This window comes from Talpa europaea (genome assembly GCF_964194135.1).
Source record: "Talpa europaea genome assembly, chromosome: 8".
In the NCBI taxonomy this organism is placed as follows: Eukaryota; Metazoa; Chordata; class Mammalia; order Eulipotyphla; family Talpidae; genus Talpa; species Talpa europaea.
The window spans coordinates 59,422,999-59,443,268 of record NC_140075.1 but is presented as its reverse complement, the minus strand read 5'-3'; the positions used below and the strand labels follow the sequence as shown (position 1 = coordinate 59,443,268).

General features: G+C 40.6%; 1 protein-coding gene across 1 annotated transcript; it reads right to left on the bottom strand.

The window, feature by feature from the left end:
• Positions 1–18,233: 18,233 nt before the first annotated feature.
• On the bottom strand, positions 18,234–19,283 carry LOC311175575 (olfactory receptor 11H4). The gene has a single exon (XM_084240502.1). It carries the CDS (start codon positions 19,263–19,265, stop codon positions 18,324–18,326), a length of 942 nt encoding a protein of 313 aa, XP_084096628.1. The 5' UTR covers positions 19,266–19,283; the 3' UTR covers positions 18,234–18,323.
• Positions 19,284–20,270: the final 987 nt, after the last annotated feature.

The following is a 20,270-nucleotide window of genomic DNA, read 5'->3' as shown; positions in this document are numbered from 1 at the left end:
GTATACAAGAACTGAGGTGTAGGGCTTCCCCGGTGGCGCAGAGGTTGAGCACTGGGTTGTGAAGCTGCCTGCAGCCTCTGCAGCGCCGGTTCGATCCCCAGCTGCTCCCTGGCCCCAAAGGAGGGTCCCACATGGTGCGCAGACTTCTCCTGCCGCCCGCTACTCCCCTCAGCAGTGTACTTCGGTCCTTCTGCCTGCTCTGCTCCCTGCTCTGGCTCTGGGGAATTCTCTCACCCTCCCGCGCTTCTGACTGTGCCAGTGCTTGTATAAATAAATAAAAATAAATCTTTTAAAAAAAAAAAAAGAACTGAGGTGTAGACCAGATGTAAGGGGGTGAGAGGATTCCCCAGAGACAGAGTGGGGAGCAGCACAGGCGGATTGACGGAAGCACAGTGCTGAGGGGAGGAGTGGGTGAGACTGGAGATCTCTGCTGTGCCAGGTGGGTTAGCTCCCTGGCTGGGGATCAAACTCATGCCTCAGTGGCTGGCGAAAACTTGATAGTGCTGAGGCTTTAACCCCTGCATCACCAAGGAGGCCCAGCAGTACTATTCTAAATGTGTTACTGGGCTGAAAGACCAGAGAGAATTAGATGCCCAGTTCAATTAGATTCTATTGGTAAAACACAGAGGGTTCCTCAGAGCATGGATGATAGAATAAGCACCTATGTAGAAGCTGTATGGGCTGAATCTTAAGATGCAATTTTGAAGTCCATTCTTTTGGTTCTAAAAGGTTTGTTTCCTGAGGATTCACCAGAGGCAGAGTGGGAAACAGAACAGGTAGACTGACTGAATTACACTGCTGAGGGCAGCAGCAAGCGAGACTGGAAAGGTCTGCTGTGCCATGTGGGTTGCTCCCTGGCCGGCCAGGTGATCGAACTCATGCCTCAGAGACTGCAGATTGCTTCTTAATGCTATGCTTAACCCCTTGCGCCACCAGGGAGGCCCCAGGATTTGAAATCTTAATTCTACTTCAAAGGCTGTGGGCAAGTTTCTCACCTAAGAGTCCATGTCCCCATCTGGGAACTGGAGATTATATTACTACCTTGTAAGATTGTCTTGAGGATTAAATGAGCTAATGCATGTCATAGATGTGACACAGGACAAGCAGATGATTTCAACTATGCTGGAATTTCAACTGCATTAGAGAGCTGGATTTGAATCCAGTCATCCTGACTCTAGAGCCTGCATGCTTATCCATTATGCTAATCTATCCATTATACTAATCAGCCCTCATTTATGTTTTGGTCTGCTTATCTGTATTACCTCATTTCTTCCTATTTCTTCTTATAATTTTAATGGATGGTACACCCAACATATTTAATATCTGGAAATGTCCATGTTCTTTCCTTCCTCAGTATGTTTTGTGCTGTGATTCATTCTGCTTGAAACTTCTGAAGGGCAGTGGTTTTTTGAGATTCAACTGCAACACTACCTCTTTAGTAAAACCTTTTTGAGTAAAAAACAAAGTAGATTTGGATGTTCCTGTCTCTATACTCTCAGAGCTCTAATGTCATCGTGTTTTAATTATTTGTCAGTCTCCTGTAAGCTGTGAGCTTTTACAAAGTATTGTTCTTTGTGGCTATAGCTTCTCATTTGGTACCTGATACAATTACTCAGTAAATTTACATGAAACCATTGGACCATCTTCACAGCAGTATTTCTGCTGCTCCTGATGCAGTCTTCTATTTTTGTACTTGATAATTACTGCCCCTTGGTGTCAGAATGCTGTTAGCCCTCTCCTTCTCTATTTACTGACCTACCTACATTTCTTTTTTTCTTTTTTTATTATATATATATATATAATATTTTACATCATTCTTTCTTTTTGTACAATGCATGCTTTCTCCTCTCAGGTTGACCTACCACGTTTCTGATGTGTAGAGTCATAGAGTGTTAGCATTGAAAGTGACTGAGAGGCTATCTTTCCCAACATTCTATTCGTTAATTTTAGATATTTTATCTCTAGCTGTGTGTAGCTGCATTTCCCATTGTGTCATACATTCTCCCACCTTTCTTCCTGTTTCCACACATCAGGTCGGGAAAGTTCCCAGGAAAGGAAGTTCCAGTTCTACCAGAGAAGTGTCAGCCTGATGAGTATTGGGAACCTCAGGGCTGGGTACGGGCAGGTTTTGTGATTTTCTTTCTAATCTTGATCTTTTATGTTAAAGTATTAGCTTCTTTTTCTTTTTTTAAAATTATGTGTGTATATATATATATTTGTTTCAAAATATTTGAACAAAAAAATTCTTTCCCCAAATGAGAACTGTGTTCTTAGGATCACTCACTTATCAGTCAGAATCACATTTTCAATTCCCTGTCACTGGGCTGGTTTCTAGCTCACTCTAACCTCTTGGCAGATTGGTGTGGAGCAGGCAGCCATGGGGAAGTTCTCGGGCAAGCTGTGCGTGTATGAGTGGATGGAATGCAGAATGGGGGTGGTTTGGAAGGTACAAGAAAAAGGAAATTGCTCTGGTCTTGTTCCCAGTGTGGAGGCAACATTTTCCAGTGAGGCAGAGAATTGGATTGTGGTTTTCTGCTCCCTAATTGTAACTTTCCTTCTCAATTAATTTAGGAAGTTGTATTTACAATAGTATGCCATGTAAAAGTTACCAAAAAGTCAACAGCTAAAAGAAAGCTTCATTTCCACTCCTGACCTCTGGTTTCCTTGGTGTAATAATGACTCCATTTTCTTGTTTCCTTCCAGAGATATTCTATCTATCTATCTATCTATCTATCTATCTATCTATCTATCTATCTATCTATCTATCTATCTATCTATCTATCTATCTATCTAAAGGTTTATTTTATTTATTTATACATATAAGAGCTGGGGAGTAGGTCAGAGGTGGGGGGAGGGGTGAGAGGATTCACCAGAGACAGAGTGGGGAACAAAACAGGCAGACTGACTGAAATACACTGCTGAGGGGAGCAGTGGGTGAGACAGGCGAGGTCTTTGTATTTATAAGCTCAGTAGTATATCTATAAAAATATCTGGATAATACTGCCTATGTGATTTTAGGCACATGTCTTGAATTTCAGCATTAACTTTTAAAAATTTCTTAGATGGAAATACCAACACATACCCAACAAAAACCTCAGGGATTGTGTGACAATCAGTGAGGTATGTTTGTGATCATGCTTTGAAAGTCACTAGGTATTTCACAAGCACAGCATGGGTGGGATGGGGGAGGAGTGGCCATGGAAATAGTACTGTTGTGCACAAAGGACCAGGGTCATGTGTGATTTGACAGGAGCAATCCTGAGCTGGTGGCAGGGCCTGCTTAAGTCTGTTGGGCATGTTTCCCAGCCAGGTCCTGTCTCTCTCATGGCATTTTCTTGGGATTTTCTACATGGTTAATCAAGAGATACCACTTGCACCTTAATTGTCAAGTGCATATGCACTTGCGGTGAACAGTAAAAGCTTGCCAGAGTGCAGCAATGCCTCTGCCTCCCTCCCTCTCTCCTCCCTGTGCTCCCTCTTCACATTCAGGGAGTTGGTGCTGGAACTTGACTGATGCAATAGTTTGACTCATGGTCCCCAGTGCTGTGGGATCCATGCACTTTTAATTGGCCGTTGCTGGAATCGTTTCTCCCACTCGCATCCTGACTTCCTTTTTCTAATTGGCTCTCAGGGGCCTCCAGCTCCTGCTAATGAATACTGGCAGAGCTGCTGCAGAGAGTCCCAAACTGGGGTCTGGGGACCCCAGCTTCTGCTGTGACTGTGCTGCTTCAAGTTTCTTTTCTAATCTGTTAAAACAACTTTGCCTTTGGATTAGACCTGGGGGATAGGATCCTCTGGGCATTGCTTTCACAGAGGCAGCCAACCTCTTCTAGACTTTGCCAGATACTGTGTTTGGCCTGAGCCTTTTTGTTCCTGCCAGCAGAAAGGGGAGAAGAAGCTATCTGGCTGATATGTCCAAAGTGGGCCTGGTGAATGATGGGGGAAATGACTAGGTGAAAACCTATCTTTTGAAGAATGTGAGTCTTGCCATTAGGCCCACAGACTGGTTTTCTATAGTAAGATGCCTGGTGGAAAACTTACTTTGCTTGTTTGTCTAAAGGAGAATAAACACTAATGTAGCTTTGGCCAATAATAGTTACTGGGTTACATTTCAATAATTATTCTAAAAATAGCCTTATTTTAGAGTAATTTTAGGTTTATAACAATAATAAGAGTGGAATGTATAGAGAGTTCCCATATACCTTCTTCCTCCCCACATGCTTGTCTCCCCCAATATCAACATTCTGCATTCAAGTAGTACATTTGTTAGTCAATGAATTCACAGAGACATGAGATTGTAACCCAAAGTCCATAGTTTACATTAGGATTCACTCATGATATACATTTTGGGGGTTTTGACAAATGTATAAGGACTGATATTCACTATTGTAGTGTCATACAGAGTTTTACTGCCATAGACATCCTCTGTGCTCAACTTACATGTGCTTCCCTTCGCCTCCTGCTCTTGGCAATCACTGACTTTTTACTGTCTGCGCATAGTTTTGCCTTTTCTCAATGTCACATAGTTGGAATCACAGAGTATGTAGCTATTCTTTTCTTTTTTAAAAAAGATTATTTAAGCATAGAAGATCTGGGGTGTAGGCCAGAGGTGGGGGGGTGGATGGCGGTGAGAGGATTACCAGAAACAGTGGGGCGCAGAACCAGCAGATGTACTGAAGTACACTGCTGAGGGGAGCAGCGGGCAAGACAGGAGAGGTCTGCTGCACCATGTGGGTCACCTCCCTGGATGGGCCTGGGGATCTAACTCTGGCCTGGGATCTAACTTGTGCTGCAGTGGCTGGCAATAGCTTGATAACATTGTCTTTAACCTCTGTGCTACCAGGGAGGCCCCCAGTGTGTAGCTTTTCAATTTAGCTTCTTGGGTTACATTTTTAAATGACCTTTAAAAATAATTTTTGCTATGATTTTAAAGCTACAATAGAGAATAGATATATTTCCTTTTAGCAAACACAAGCACATTTATATGACCTTTTTTTTTTTTTTTTTTAAAAATGGCACTGCTAAAGGAAATTGTCCATACCAGTTTGCCCTAGGAGAAGCAGTAAACTTGACCTTGGCCAACACTCTCTGGCCAGGCTACTTTCAAGGTGTAGGATGGAAAACACTTGTTTGAGGGTTTAATTGTGACCTTTTCAACTGAATGATAAGGTATTTATTAGCCTACAGTTAGACTGGTTTACCAGGCTATGTCTTGGGACAAGATGGAGAAAGACACAAAAAATGAGTTGATACTTCATTAGTACTCATTGTGAACTGCATTCTTGATAAAGCAACCAAAGGTACATACTTTAAATTACTATGTAATATATAGGTGACTTGTAAAATTCCTAATTCTGATATGAATCAGGAAATATGTCTTTCTGAAATGTGTCCCTAACTCTTGCATGGTGTTTATTTACAGTACACACTCAATACATATTGAATCAATAAACATTATTCTTTTGTTGATTATAGTGCTTTGAAGACATGTTTCTATTATTGCTTATCTTAGATTTGGAAGAACAGGATTTCACATTTTTTTTATGTGTTTTACATATTTATATTGATATAGAAGATAAAATGGCTACCTGGTCCTGCTTATCTTCACTTAGCACAGGAAGGCAGTAGATTAGATTGTACTGGATTTCCATCAGAATAGAGCCAGGGTTCTGAGAGTTTTGGATGTGGCCCCACTAGATGGCAGCATGTATGGGTTATAGTTGTGAACAGGGAAAACTATGTTTCCCAGGAGACAGAATCCCTGTGAGAGACTAAGGCCGCTATATTTCTCCCTGCCTTGCTTTGCATTGAGTTGGTGACTGTAGAAATTATCATTATATAGGATAGAGATGGTTGCTTAAGGACAGTTATTTAGAGAGCTGAAGAGAGAAAAGAATCAGTGTTATTTTGACCAGTTGCATTGATGCAGAATCAGACTCCCAAGAGTTCATACAGTTTTTTTTATTTTAATATTTATCATTTTTTACATCTTTTAGACAATATTTGCTTCCCCTACCCCCTCATATTGAGTCTCCATAGAATTTCCTTCCCCCTAGGCACCCGTGCACCATCACCATAGTCCCCTGTGCTCCTCCCTCCCTCCCTCGCACCCCTCTCCTTCCTCCTCCCCCGCAGTATGTCTCTGGTTTATAATTGTCTGTTTTTGCTTTGTTGTGTTTTGTACTGTTATTATTTTTTTACACTTATATCTTATTTGGTTTCTCTATATTCCTGCTATAAGTGAAACCATCTGATATTTTTCTTTTTCCTTCTGGCTTATTTCACTGAGCATAATTCCTTCTGGCTCCATCCACATTGCTGCGAATGGCATGAGTTTATCTTTTTTGATTGCTTAACATCCCTTATAATCAGGGAAATGCAAATCAAAACCATACTGAGATACCACCTTACACCAGTGAGAATGGCACATATCAAAAAAACAAGCAACAACAAATGTTGGCGAGGATGTGGTGAAAAAGGAACTCTCCTGCATTGCTGGTGGGAGTGCAAACTGGTCCAACCATTGTGGAAAGCTGTCTGGAGGTTCCTCAGTCTACTGAAAATAGAGCTACCATACAATCTGATCCGGCAATTCCACTACTAGGGATCTCCCCAAAGGACACAAAAACAGTGATTCAAAAGAGCACCTGTACACCTATGTTTATTGCAGCAGTATTTACAATAGGAAAAACCTGGAAACAGCCCAAATGCCCAAAAATAGATGACTGGATTGAGTTCATATAGTTTTAAAGCTATAAACCTATCGTCTTAAAAATTAAAAAAAAATATTTATTCTCTTACATTGTTGTTCGTTTTTGGTCAGTATTTATTTTCTCCCCTCAGGATTAGTTCCCATATTCCTCCTGCCACTATAGCACCTGTGATCCATCTCCCCAGTCCCTTGAGCTCATTTTCCCCTGTTTTGACCCTTCTTCCTCTCTTTCCCCTGATGGATGCCTCAGATCTATGTCATTTTGCAAGTTTTGTCTTTTCCTGATCCTTTGTAAACCTATCATCTTGAAGAACAATTCTGGGAGGAAGAGCAAAATTAGAGTAACTTCGTTCCCCAAGATACTATAGAAAATTACTGACTGACAGATGTGCTATCCCTTAAGGTTACGCTTCATCAAGAAAATGATTTCTGACATTACGGAATAAATTTGAAGGTCTTTGGAGACATCTTTAGATTTTGGTGAAAATGTGCATTATATTTTTGATGTTATTTTAAGAAGAAAATGTGCATAATGTTAACTTTTATAACAAATTTGAAATACATTAAATGTTGAGTTTCTAGAAATTTTCTAAATAAAATATTTTCCAAGTTTTAAATGAAATCTTTGGACTTGTTTCTCTATAGGTAAGTTTAAATATATAAGTTTTAAATATGAGTTTTTATTTTTTTATTTTTTAAAAGATTTATTTATTTATTTATACAAGCACTGGGTACAGTCAGAAGCGCGGGAGGGTGAGAGAATTTACCAGAGCCAGAGCGTGGAACAGAACAGGCAGACTGCCGAAGTACACTGCTGAGGGAAGCAGCGGGTGCCAGGAGAGGTCTGTGCGCCATGTGGGACCCTCGCCTGGCGGCCGGGGATCGAACCAGCACTGCGCTGCAGAGGCTGTGGGCAGCCTCGCAACCCAGTGCTCAACCGTTGCGCCACCAGGGAGGCCCTTAAATATGAGTTTTTAAACGTGGTATATTTCATGCAATTGCTAGTCAAAGACTTGAATGAGGATCTCTTCAAATTATAGGCATTCACCATTGATGAGAAATTTTCTTTGCATAAATACATCATAGCAAATTGCAGAAGGTATATATATATATATATTTTTTTTTCTTCTTTGTGATTTTAACCAGAATTTAGATAATTCACTTTCTTTGGAACTTACGTAAAGGTATGATTATTCTTCAACCTCACAGCTCTTCCTTTTTTGCATTGACAAATGTAATGCTAAAAGGTCTTGTGAGGAAACTTTTTGCAACATTACATTAACCTCTAATCAAGGATTTTAAAATGATTTAAGATTTTCCTCAAGCATACACTGATGTTGCTTTATCAGTTTTAACAAATATTCCTCAGAATTCAGATAGTAGTAAAATAGGCTATACATTACAAATAAGCCTGTCTTAAGCTCACATTTTTTCAAAGTTGTATCTTTTATTTTGAATCTGTGTTAATACATCACTGTTTTTTCTCCCACATTCCTCCTTTATCCCTGCCCTTTGGGTAATTTCCACTCAGCCATCAAGTGTCAACTTAGACACTACTTTTTCCTGAAGATTCCCCTGTCACCTCCCATCTGCCTTCGCCCTGACTGGGACGTATGCTTCTCCCTGTGCTCTGATAGCATGATGTGTCTGCTCCACATTAACACTTCATGTACTAAATTAAAATAGTCTGGTCAAAGAGGTCAGGAAAAAGACAGGACTTGCAAGCTGACCATAGATCTGAAGCATCCAACAGGGAGGAGGAAGGAGAGGGGTTAAAACAGGGGAGGGAAGAAAACAAGGAACTATTGCGATGCTTCACAGGTGCCATGGTGGTGGGAGAACTACAGGAACTATACCTGAGGAGAAATCAAATATAGTTCAAAAATCAACAATGATGTAAGAAAATAAATATAAAAACCAAATAGTTTGTTCACTCATCTATTTCCCCCTACAGCATAAGTGCTGTAAGAACTTATCATGTCTTTTTTTTTATTCCCCCAATTCCATATTTATTTATATCTTTCATAATTAAGCTTCTCAAAAAATAGTTTTCACATCTTCATTTGCTACTCTCTTATATATATATATATTTTTTTTTTCCTTCTTTGATCAATTCTTTTTTTTTTTTTATAAATTTTATTGTTATATTCCTCATACAATTGCAGCCCCCCCATTCTGACCCCAATCCCTCCCCTCCCGCCCCCGCCCCCCTAAAAGTGTCTCTGGTTCATAGTTATTTGTTGATTTTGATTTTCACTTTCTTATATTCATTTTCCTGGTCCCTTATTTAAGTTTTCTAGATTCCTGCTATGAGTGAGACCATCCGGTATTTTTCTTTTTCTTTTTGGCTTATTTCGCTGAGCATGATCCCTTCCAGCGCCATCCATGTTGCTGCAAATTGCATGTGTTTATCTTTTTTGAATGCTGAGTAATATTCCATGGTATATATGGACCACATCTTCTTGATCCAGTCATCTATTTTTGGGCATTTGGGTTGTTTCCAAAGCTTAGCTATTGTAAACAGAGCTGCTATAAACATAGGGGTGCAGGTGTTCTTTGGAATTGATGTTTCTGTGTCCTTTGGGTAAATACCTAGGAGTGGAATTGCTGGATCATATGGAAGCTCTATGTTTAGTAGGTCCAGAAATCTCCACACAGCTTTCCACAGTGGTTGGACCAGTTTGCACTCCCACTACCAGTGCAGAAGAGTTCCTTTTTCTCCACACCCTCGCCAACATTTGTTGTTGCTAGTTTTTTTAATATGTGCCATTCTCACTGGTGTAAGATGGTATCTCATGGTAGTTTTGATTTGCATTTCCCTGATGACAAGTGATGTTGAACATTTTTTCATATGCCTGTTGGCCATTTGCATTTCCTCTTCAGAGAAGTTTCTTTTTAGCTCTTCTGCCCATTTTTTGACTGGATTATTTTCTTTGTTGTTGTTGAGTCTCATCAGCTCTTTGCAGATTTTTGTGATCAGTCCTTTATCATTAGTGTTGGGTGCAAAAATGTTCTCCCAGTTGGTGGGGTTTCTCTTTGTTTTTGTTATTGTCTCTTTTGCTGTGCAAAAGCTCTTTAATTTGATGTAGTCCCAGCTGTTTATCTTTGCCTTCACTATCACTGCTTTGGGTGATGTGTCTGTAAAGATGTCTTTGATGTGCAAATCACGTAGTGTTTCGCCTATATTTCCTTCTATATATTTTATGGTTTCAGGTCTTATGTCTAGTTCTTTAATCCATTTTGAGTTGATTTTTGTGTATGGTGTGAGGTAGTGGTCAAGCTTCATTCTTTTGCATGTAGCGACCCAGTTTTCCCAGCACCATTTATTGAACAAACTTTCTTTGCTCCAATGCATAGTCTTAGCTCCTTTGTCAAAGATTAGTTGACCATAAATCTGTGGGTTTATTTCTGGATTTTCTATTCGATTCCATTGGTCTGTATGTCTGTTCTTGTTCCAGTACCATGCAGTTTTGATGATTATGGCTTTGTAGTAGAGTTTGAAGTCTGGGAGTGTGATGCCTCCATTCCCTTCTTTTTTTTTCAGGAGAGCTTTGGCTATTCGGGGTTTTTTGTGATTCCATATGAATTTCATCGATAATTGTTCTATTTCTTTGAAGAATGACATTGAAATTTTGATTGGAATAGCATTGAATCTGTATATTGCTTTTGGAAGGATGGCCATTTTAATAATGTATATTCTTCCAATCCATGAGCAGGGGATGTCTCTCCATTTCTTTGTGTCTTCTTCTATTTCTTTTAACAGTGTTTTATAGTTTTCTTTGTATAGGTCCTTTACCTCTTTTGTTAGATTTATTCCCAAATATTTGATTTTTTTTGTTTCAATAACAAAAGGGATGGTTTTTTTGATTTCTTCTTCTTCAGATTTATTGGTTGTGTATAGGAAGGCTACTGACTTTTGCATGTTGATTTTGTATCCTGCCACTTTACTGAACTGATTGATGAGTTGAATTAGCTTTTCTGTGGAGTTTTTGGGGTTCTCTATGTATAATATCATATCGTCTGCAAATAGTGATAGTTTGACTTCTTCTTTTCCTATTTGGATTCCTTGGATGTCTTTCTCTTGTCTTATTGCCCTGGCTAGGACTTCCAGTATTATATTGAAAAGCAGTGGTGAGAGTGGACATCCTTGTCTTGTTCCAGATCTTAATGGAATTGCTTTCAGCTTTTCACCATTGAGAATGATACTGGCTGTTGGCTTCTCATAGATGGCCTTTATGATGTTGAGGTATGTTCCTTGTATCCCAAGAATTTCAAGGGCTTTTATCATGAATGGGTGTTGCACTTTGTCGAAAGCTTTCTCAGCATCTATGATATTATCATATGTTTTTTATATTTCTTTTTGTTGATGTGTTGGATAACGTTGATTGATTTTCGGATGTTAAACCATCCTTGTGTCCCTGGAATGAATCCTACTTGGTCATGGTGAATTATCTTATGGATACATTGTTGGATTCTGATAGCTAAAATTTTATTGAGGATTTTTGCATCAGTGTTCATTAGGGAGATTGGCCTGTAGTTTTCCTTTTTTGTGTTGTCCTTGTTCGGTTTTGGTATTAGTGTAATGTTGGCTTCATAAAACGTGTTTGGTATTGTCCCTTCCTTCTCAATTTTTTGGAAGAGTTTGTGAAGGATAGGCACTAATTCTTCTCTGAATGTTTGGTAGAATTCATTTGTAAATCCATCAGGTCCTGGGCTTTTGTGTTTGGGGAGGTTTTTGATTACCATTTCAATTTCGCTAATTGTAATTGGTCTGTTTAGGTGTTCTATTTCTTCTTTATCTAGCTTTGGGTGATTGTAGAGTTGTAGGAATTTGTCCATCTCCTCTAGATTGTTAAACTTGTTTCCATATAACTGTTCATAGTAGTTACTGATTATTCTTTTGATTTCTGCTGTGTCCGTTGTGATTTCTCCTCTTTCATTTATGATCCTGTTTATTTGTGCTTTCTCCCTTTTTTCCTTTGTGAGCCTGGCTAGGGGTTTGTCTATTTTATTGATTTTTTTCAAAGAACCAGCTCTTGGTTTCATTGATCTTTTGGATTGTTTTTTTAGTTTCATTTTCATTTATTTCTGCTTTGGTTTTTATTATTTCTTTTCTTCTACTGGTTTTGGCGTTTTTTTGTTGTTTTTTCCTAGATCTTTGAGCTTCGAGATTAGGTTGTTTCTTTGCGTTCTCTCTTGTTTCTTGATGTGAGCTTCTATTGCTATATATTTTCCTCTTATTACTGCTTTTGCTGCATCCCATACATTTAGGATATTGGTGTCCTCCTTGTCGTTCAATTCAAAAAATTTTTTAATTTCTTCTTTGATCTCCTCATTAGTCCAATGGTCTTCCAGTAGTGTGGTTTTTAATCTCCATGAGGTAGGAAAGTTCCTTGCCTTCTTTTTATGGTTTATTTGTAGTTTGATGCCTTCATGGTCAGAAAAGATGGTTGATATGATTTCAATCTTGGTGTATCTGTTGATGTTTGTCTTGTGCCCCAGTATGTGATCGATCCTGGAGAATGATCCGTGTGCGCTTGAGAAAAATGTGTACTCCGTTTTTTTGGGGTTTAGTGTTCTATAGATGTCTGTTAAGCCCAATTACTCTAGGTCCTTATTTAGAGCTTTGGTTTCTTTACTTATTTTTTGTCTTGTTGATCTATCCATTGTTGATAGTGGTGTGTTGAAGTCTCCCACTACGTATGTGTTTTCTCTGATGTCTGTTTTCAGAGAGGACAACAGTTGTCTGATATATTTTGGTGCTCCTTCGTTTGGTGAGTATATGTTAATGAGTGTTATTTCTTCTTGAAGTATTGTCCCCTTGATCATAATGTAGTGACCATTGGGGTCTCTTTTTATCTTTTTGAGTTTGAAATCTGTTTTATCTGATATAAGTATAGCTGTTCCTGCTTTCTTTTTTGGTCCATTTGCTTGTAGGATTGTTTTCCATCCTTTAACTTTGAGCCTATTTTTATCTTTTGTAGCTAAATGTGTTTCCTGGAGACAGCAAAAGGTTGGGTTTTGTTTCTTAATCCAGGCTGCAACTCTGTGTCTTTTTATTGAAGAGTTTAGTCCATTTACATTTAGAGTTAATATTGATATGTTAACATCTGTATTTGCCTTTGTGTTTGTCTTTCCTTTGATTTTATTTATTTATTCTTTTAATAACTTTTTTTTTTTTTGGCCTTCTTTCATTGTTATTTGTCCCTCTGAGGTTCTGGCTTTAGGACTCCTTGTAGTATTTTTTGGAGTGGGGGTTTAGTTGCAATGAAATTCCGGAGTTTCTGTTTGTCTGGGAAGGTCCATATTCTTTCTTCAAAGAGGAAGGAGAGCTTTGCGGGATAGAGTATTCTTGGTTGGCATCTGTTTTCTTGGAGTCTGTTGACTATGTCCCTCCACTCTCTCTTTGCCCGTAGTGTTTCTTCGGAGAAGTCTGATGTCAGTCTGATTGGTTTTCCTTTGAATGTTATCTGTTTCTTCCCTCTTGCCAGCTTAATTATTTTTTCCTTGTCCTGGATTCTTGGGAGCTTTACTATTATGTGTCTTGCTGTATTTTTCCTTTCGTCGTGGAAGTTTGGTGTTCTTCTTGCTTCTTGTATATCAATTTTCAGCTCCTTCTTCACATTTGGGAAGTTCTCTTCAATTATCTCTTTGAATATTTTCTCTGTTCCTACATCTCTCTCCTCTCCTTCTGGTATTCCTATAACTCTTATATTTCCTTTCCTCATGGAGTCAGATAGTTCCCGAAGTCTTTCCTCGTTCTTTTTCCTTCATACTTCTCTTTCCTTTTCTGTTTTGGTTCTTTTTATTTCTGTGTCTTCAAGATTACTTATTCGTTCTTCCATTTCATCTATTCTGCTTTTATTGCTTTTCCCAGAATTCTTTAGTTCTTCCATTAATTCTTTGATCTCCTGCATTTCTTTTACTTCCCTCTTTAGGGACTCAATTTCTTTCTTCTGACCATTGTTTTCCCTCTCTAGGGACTCAATTGCATTCTTCTGATCGTTGATTATTTTTCCCTTATCATTGTTTTCCTTTATGACTTCTGTCAGTTTTTTAATCACGGCAATTTTAAATTCTCTTTCTGGAAGGCTCAGAAATTCTTCCAAGTTATTGTCGTTGCAATCTGGGGGCTGGTTTTCTTTTTGTGGTGTGCTTTTTCTCTGGAGAGTTGCTAGGTTGCGTGTGGTTCTTCTCCTCCCTACTGTCTGTTTTCTAATTTGCCGTATGCGTTGGGACACTGTGTTGTTGGGACTGGCCGGCATCTTGGGTGAGCTTCTCTGCTCCCCTCTGGTTCCTCCAGGAGTCATCTGTCAGTTTCAAGCAGTCTTTACTGGAGAAAGGTCCCTGTTCTAAAATGCCGATGTGGGGACACACTCCCCTGTGCGCCTGGTCTGCCCCGGCGGTGGGTTCCTGCTCCCCCTCTGGGCTTGGACTGCAGGCCAGAGGGGGTCTGGCGTGGGCGAACTTCCCCCGCTCACCTCTGGCTCCTGAGGAAGCCTTCTGCAGGTGGTCTTTACTGAAGAAATGTCCCTGTTCTAAAATGGTGATGTGGGACACACTCCCTGCGTGTCTGGTCTCAGGCACACTCTTCTGCGCGCCTGGTCTGCCCCGGCTGTGGGTGCTCGCTCTCCCTGTGGGCTCAGACTACTTGTTCGGAAGGGGCCCAGTGTGGGCTAACTCCCCAGCTGGCCACTAGCTCCTTCAGGAGCCTCTGCTGGCTTCAAGTCGCTAGGTGGCGCCAGAGATCTCTCCTAGAGCCCTTGGGGAGCTGATTTTCCACCCCGTGGGACAGGGAGCAGAGCGGGGATGGTAGGGTACACCTCAACGGCTTTGGGGTGCTGTGTCTGCCTTGTGCCCCACCGTCGTGGGGAACCCACGCCCCGAATTTCGTGCCCCGGGTCTCAGTTCCAAAGCCCTCAGTTCCAGGACGTGGGCTGTAGCCCAGATCAGTGGCGCGGGAATGGCGCCTTTTGAATCCCGCTTCCCTGCCTGGGCGCCTTGTTCCTGCTCACTCAGGGAGGGCCTCCGCCGTCTCCCCGCAAGCCTAGGTCGCAGGCACGGGGACCTGGGCAGCTGCGATCCGATCCGGATCAGCGCGCCGCTTTCCGCGCAAGCTTACCGGGCGGCCGGGGCTGTGTTGGTGCTGGTCTCCTCCTGGGGGGCGGGGCTCTCTTTAATGGCGCCTGGAGCTCACCTCCGTGGCGGATCCTGCAGGGTTCTCCACAGCTCCCGTTCACGGGGTGTGGTGGCTGAAATAGTTCCTTTCCACTCACAGTCCCACTTGCTGCGTCCGTTTTTCTTGTTGGCCGTTTTGGTTTGTTGTTTCCCTCCTCTCTGCCGGTCGGAGAGTGCCGACTTTGTGGGCGGGGGATGGGAGCAGGGTTCTGCGCTTCCCTCCCTTCTGGTCCTCTTTTATGGCCACTTTCTTCTTCGGGCAGTTTGCTGGAGTCACCCGTTTATCTTCCGTGTCCCAGTTCTCACTGGGACCTGCCGCTTTTCCTCCCTATTAACTTTTTTTAATGGGAGATCTTACTCGCAGCGTCTCCTCGCCGCCATGTTGCTCCGCCCCTTCTCGGACTTATCATGTCTTGAGGGGGAAATAAGTGTAGGTAGCCCTAGAAAATTCTCCCAGTTCAACTTTTTTATCTTATAGATAAAGGAACTGAAACCAGAGAGCTGAAGTGACCTACATAAGGACACATAACTAATTAGTGGCAAAACTGACGATGGAATGTACATCTCATTGCCTGTTTGTTCCAAAATGTTATACTTGCTTAGTTCTTGTGAGGTAAAAAAATTAATTTATTTTTGATATGCTAAGTTCCGAAGTGGGCAAATGCATGTTAGGGAGGTTTTTAATACTCAGTATCAAAAGGATTTTTCTGTTCACTCTTAACTAGGAAATTCAGTTAACCATTAGCTTCCTTTCCATCCAATGCTTGAGTGGGTGGAAGCTTTACCTGTTTTACCCTTAAGTGTAAAGTGACCACTAGAAGGCAGCAGAATACAAGTGGATAGCTAAGACCGTGTTCTGCCATACAGTGGAAATTTGTAGGGCTAAGATTTTTGATTACTTGGGAAGCATAAGGGGAGACATAACAGAGAGGGAAAGGATAAATCAGTGAGAATGAGGGAAACTCATTTCAGGGTCATGGGTCTTATTTTTTGCCACGGTTTTCCATCATCAGAAATTGTATATCTACTATCTTGTAAGTATCTCTGAGACTCAGCACAAAGGAAAGGAGAAAAAAGTTAACTGTTCCATGAACTCATTCTCTAAAAGGCACAACAGTAGTCATTTGGTGTCATTTACTCTTTTTCTCCAAGTTTTAAAGAGTAGCCTAAGAAAAGGTGTGGAGATGATAGAGTTGCTGTTAAGCAGTTACCCATCCAGAGCTGAGGGCTCATGTTGAGAAATGATGGAAAACAAGTAAGTAGGCTTGGGGGCCCATATTTTAAGTAGTGTGGAGTGAAAACTAGAGGAATTTGCATCTGTTGACTCTGAGGAGCAGAGTGACAGACTGGTGGAAATGAGAGAAAAAAGGGAAAATCCACCACCTTTATACACTTCTTCATTGCTTGAAATTTGTTATAACCACGTTATTTTTGTAAGCAAGAAAATTGAGACAAAAGCACTCACCAAATACTTGAGTTCTACTCTATGCTGTGTATTGTACTACTACTTATTCCCAATTGTGTAAAGAACCTCAGAAACACACCTAAGTTGAACAAAGATGGGTTTATTGGCTTTTTCGCAATGAGGGAGAACGTATATCATGAGGACATGGGCATATTAGTAGGAAGATGTTAGAAAAGGTGTTTCTTATATGATTTGGGCTTGTGTTGACTTTGGGGAGAATTTAAGGAAATAGGGGTTTTCTCTGGATGCTGTGAGTGCATATTGTAATTTTTATCTAGAAGGCACTTGGGCTAAAGCTAGAAAAGAGGTTACTGCCACTCCTATTAGCTTAGAGGAGGATGTTTGGACCTTTTTTTTTGTGGTTGGGACAGTGTTCTTGATCTTGTCTGTGCTCACGTATGATTGTAAAGTGGTCCTGCTTGTCTTGAACCATCATGCTCACATAGTGGACTTGTGTGAGTTTGACATCTGTCAGTGTTCAAAAGGAAAACGCCATTGTCTGGCTGAAATTGCCAGGCTGGTTCCTGGCCACACCGAGATCTGATAGTGCCAGGGAGTTCCCAGCTGCCTGCGGCTGCTTTCCTCTCTGTCATTATGTATGGGGATCTAGAAGTGAAAAAAGCTATTTCCCTCAAGAGGAAGTAACTACAATTATCATTGTTTATAGTAATAGAAGTGTTAAATGCAAATTCAGGAAATTATTGTTTAACATGTATCCAAGTTTTAATTTAAACATATAACAAAGGAGATATACCTCTAATAAAATTTGTTGTAAAAGTTCCATCTAGTCAAAAGAATCCCTCCCCCCTTCCCATTCTTGTAGTAGTGAGAAAATGTGATTATATAAGATTATTAGATTAGGTATAACACAGGAGTGCATGTTAAAGCTTACAGGAAGATCTTATGACTATTTAAAAGACACCGAAGCTTTAATATACATTAAACATGTGCATTCTTTTTGTGTATCAATTATACCTAATTAGGAGAAAAAAATAGTCACTGCACCTTTATCTTAAGACAAGTCTAGGGCCTCCCCGGTGGCGCAGCGGTTGAGCGCTGGGTTGCGAAACTGCGCGCGGCCTCTGCGGCGCCGGTTCGATCCCCGGCTGCTCCCCGGCCACTGGAGGAGGGTCCCACATGGCGCGCAGACCTCTCCTGCCGCCCGCTGCTCCCCTCAGCAGTGTACTTCGGTCCTTCTGCCTGCTCTGCTCCCCGCTCTGGCTCTGGTGAATTCTCTCACCCTCCCGCGCTTCTGACTGTACCCAGTGCATGTATAAACAAAACAAACAAACAAACCAGCAAACAAATAAATAAAGCATGCCTCTATAAAAAAAAAAAAAATAAAAAAAAATAAATAAATCAAAAAAAAAAAAAAAAAAAAAAAGACAAGTCTAGATTTGTCCCAAAACTGATGTTTTAGGTTTATGTTTAAGTCTTTCAGGAAAATCCAACTTCCCTCATATATCAATCCCATTTTATCATTCTAGTAAGTGCAGCCTTAAAAAAAAATTTCACTGGGCCTCCCTAGTGGCACAGCAGGTTGAGCACGTGCTGTGAAGCTGTCCGCAGCCTCTGCAGAGTAGGTTCAATTCCCGGCTGGCCAGGGAGAAACCCACATGGCACTGCAGAACTCTCTTGCCTCCCCTGCTGCTCCCCTCAGCAGTGTCTTTGGTCCGTCTGCCTGTTTTGCTCCCCGCTCTGTCTCTGGTGAATTCTCTCACCCTCCCGCACCTCTGACCTGTACCCCAGTTCTTGTATTAATAAATAAATCTTAAAAATAAAATTTCACTGCCAGCTGAAGTCTAATGATTTAAGACTTCACTAGTCAACATAGGTACTTAAGGTAGGCACATTTCCAGGAAAAAAAAATATGGCCTCTATTCAGAGTGAAGACTAAAAGACCTTTGAAAGAACTTACATCTTCACCTTATTCTTTATTAGAACTTGGAAGTATGGTATGCCTTTAGTTCATGAATTTTGACTATATCTCATTCCAAGTAAGACATTTCGTAAGGCAAGTTTCATGTCCTTATTACGAAGACTATAGATCAAGGGATTAAAGAGAGGAGTCATTACTGAATATATCAGTGTGAGGATCTTTTGCATCAAAATTGGGATGCCATATGTGGGACTCACATACATTACCATGACGGTCCCATAGAAAAGAGACACCACAGCTAGATGGGAACCGCAGGTGGAAAAGGCCTTTCTCCGCCCAGCTGCCGAAGGGACGCGAAAAACTGTTCTGAGCAACAGGGCATAAGATCGAAGAATGTACATCACAGTGAAAAAGAGGACAAGGGAACTCTGAGTGTAGAAAATAAATTCAGTAATGGGGGCTGGAGCACAGGACAGAGCCATCAGTGGGTCCATATCACACAAGAAGTGATCGATGATATTGGGACCACAAAAGGGGAGTTGGGAAATAAAGAAAATGGGGATTGGGTAGCCAAGGAATCCAATGAGCCAGCAGACAGATACCAGCACTCTACACAGCTTCCCAGTCATGATAGTGGGGTAGTGCAGTGGGCAGCAAATGGCTAGGTACCGATCATATGCCATTACAGCCAGGAAGAGACATTCAGTCGTGCCCAAGGAAAAGAAGAAATAGAACTGGAGGAAGCAGCCAGAAAATGAGATAGTCTTGGTTTTGGAGAGAATGTTGGCTAGTATGTTAGGAACAGTGGAGGAAACATACCAGATCTCAAGGAAGGCAAAGTTTCCCAGCAGAAAATACATGGGGGTGTGCAGTCGTGAGTCCCTTCTCACTGCACAGATAATGGCTCCATTCCCCAGCAAGGTCAAGATATAAACCACCAAAAACAGCGAGAAGAGGAAAATCTGTGTCTCCCAACAACCAGGGAATCCCAGGAGAACAAACTCAGTCACACTGTGTGCTGACTTGTTCATGGAGCTTAAATCTAAGAAGAAGAAAAAAGACATAAATGTAATCAAGTAGTTTGACTTGCTACATAGCTCAAGCACTCTATTGAGAAAAGAACTTAAACTCTACAGGAAAATACATGAGATATTCTGAGACTAGGTGGGAATAGACCCCACCTTATTTTGAATTCATTGTGGTTCTAAATCTCAGTATTATTTTGCTAGAATCCAGTGCAACAAGAATTTTCCCCATCAGTGATACAAACAAATATCTTCATTTTTCTTTTCAAACTTAAGAAGAAGACTTTTTCTGATTTTTGAAAATATTGCTCAGATGGGTCCTCATGCAAAAACTTGAAGCACTTCTTACTCAGCTTACCTTGTTAAAAAAAAGACATGTTTTTGAGGACAGCTGGTATGAAGTTAGGTTGGACCTTGGGCAACAGAGCAGACATAGTTGACTTACACCTGGAAGCAAAACTTACCCCAGGATATTGGCTTTTCAGAATAGTGTAATGAACTGAATTGATTGTCCCAGATATCACAGATATTCACTGAAGACTCAAAGCTCGTTATTATTTTCCTTTACAGATTTTCTTTTTTAGAATTAGCTTAATGACACCCAAAAAAATGTACAGAACACTCAAAGAATAAGTGAGACTATTTGTCTTAAAATATCTTTGTTTTCAAGTGTTTATTTTCACATACTTTATAAATATGAACCATCTTGCTATACATAGTCAGATCTTACCTAGGTAAAGATAAGGAAAATGGCATTTTCTGTGCTAAGGTTTAGTTTATTTATTTATTTTTATTTAGTTCCAATTGGGTTAGTGCTTTTAGTAAGTATTTTTGGGTGATAAAGACGAAAGGATCTGAGATCAAATGGAGATTTATCTGCAATTTTAACTGGTAGAATGAATTTTGTTCTCTGAGGAGAAGAGAGGATATTCAAATATGATTAATGTGTAAAAAAACACCAATTAAGAGTTTAAAATGGTAGTTTCAATATTAATTTGTCTTGTTAAATTC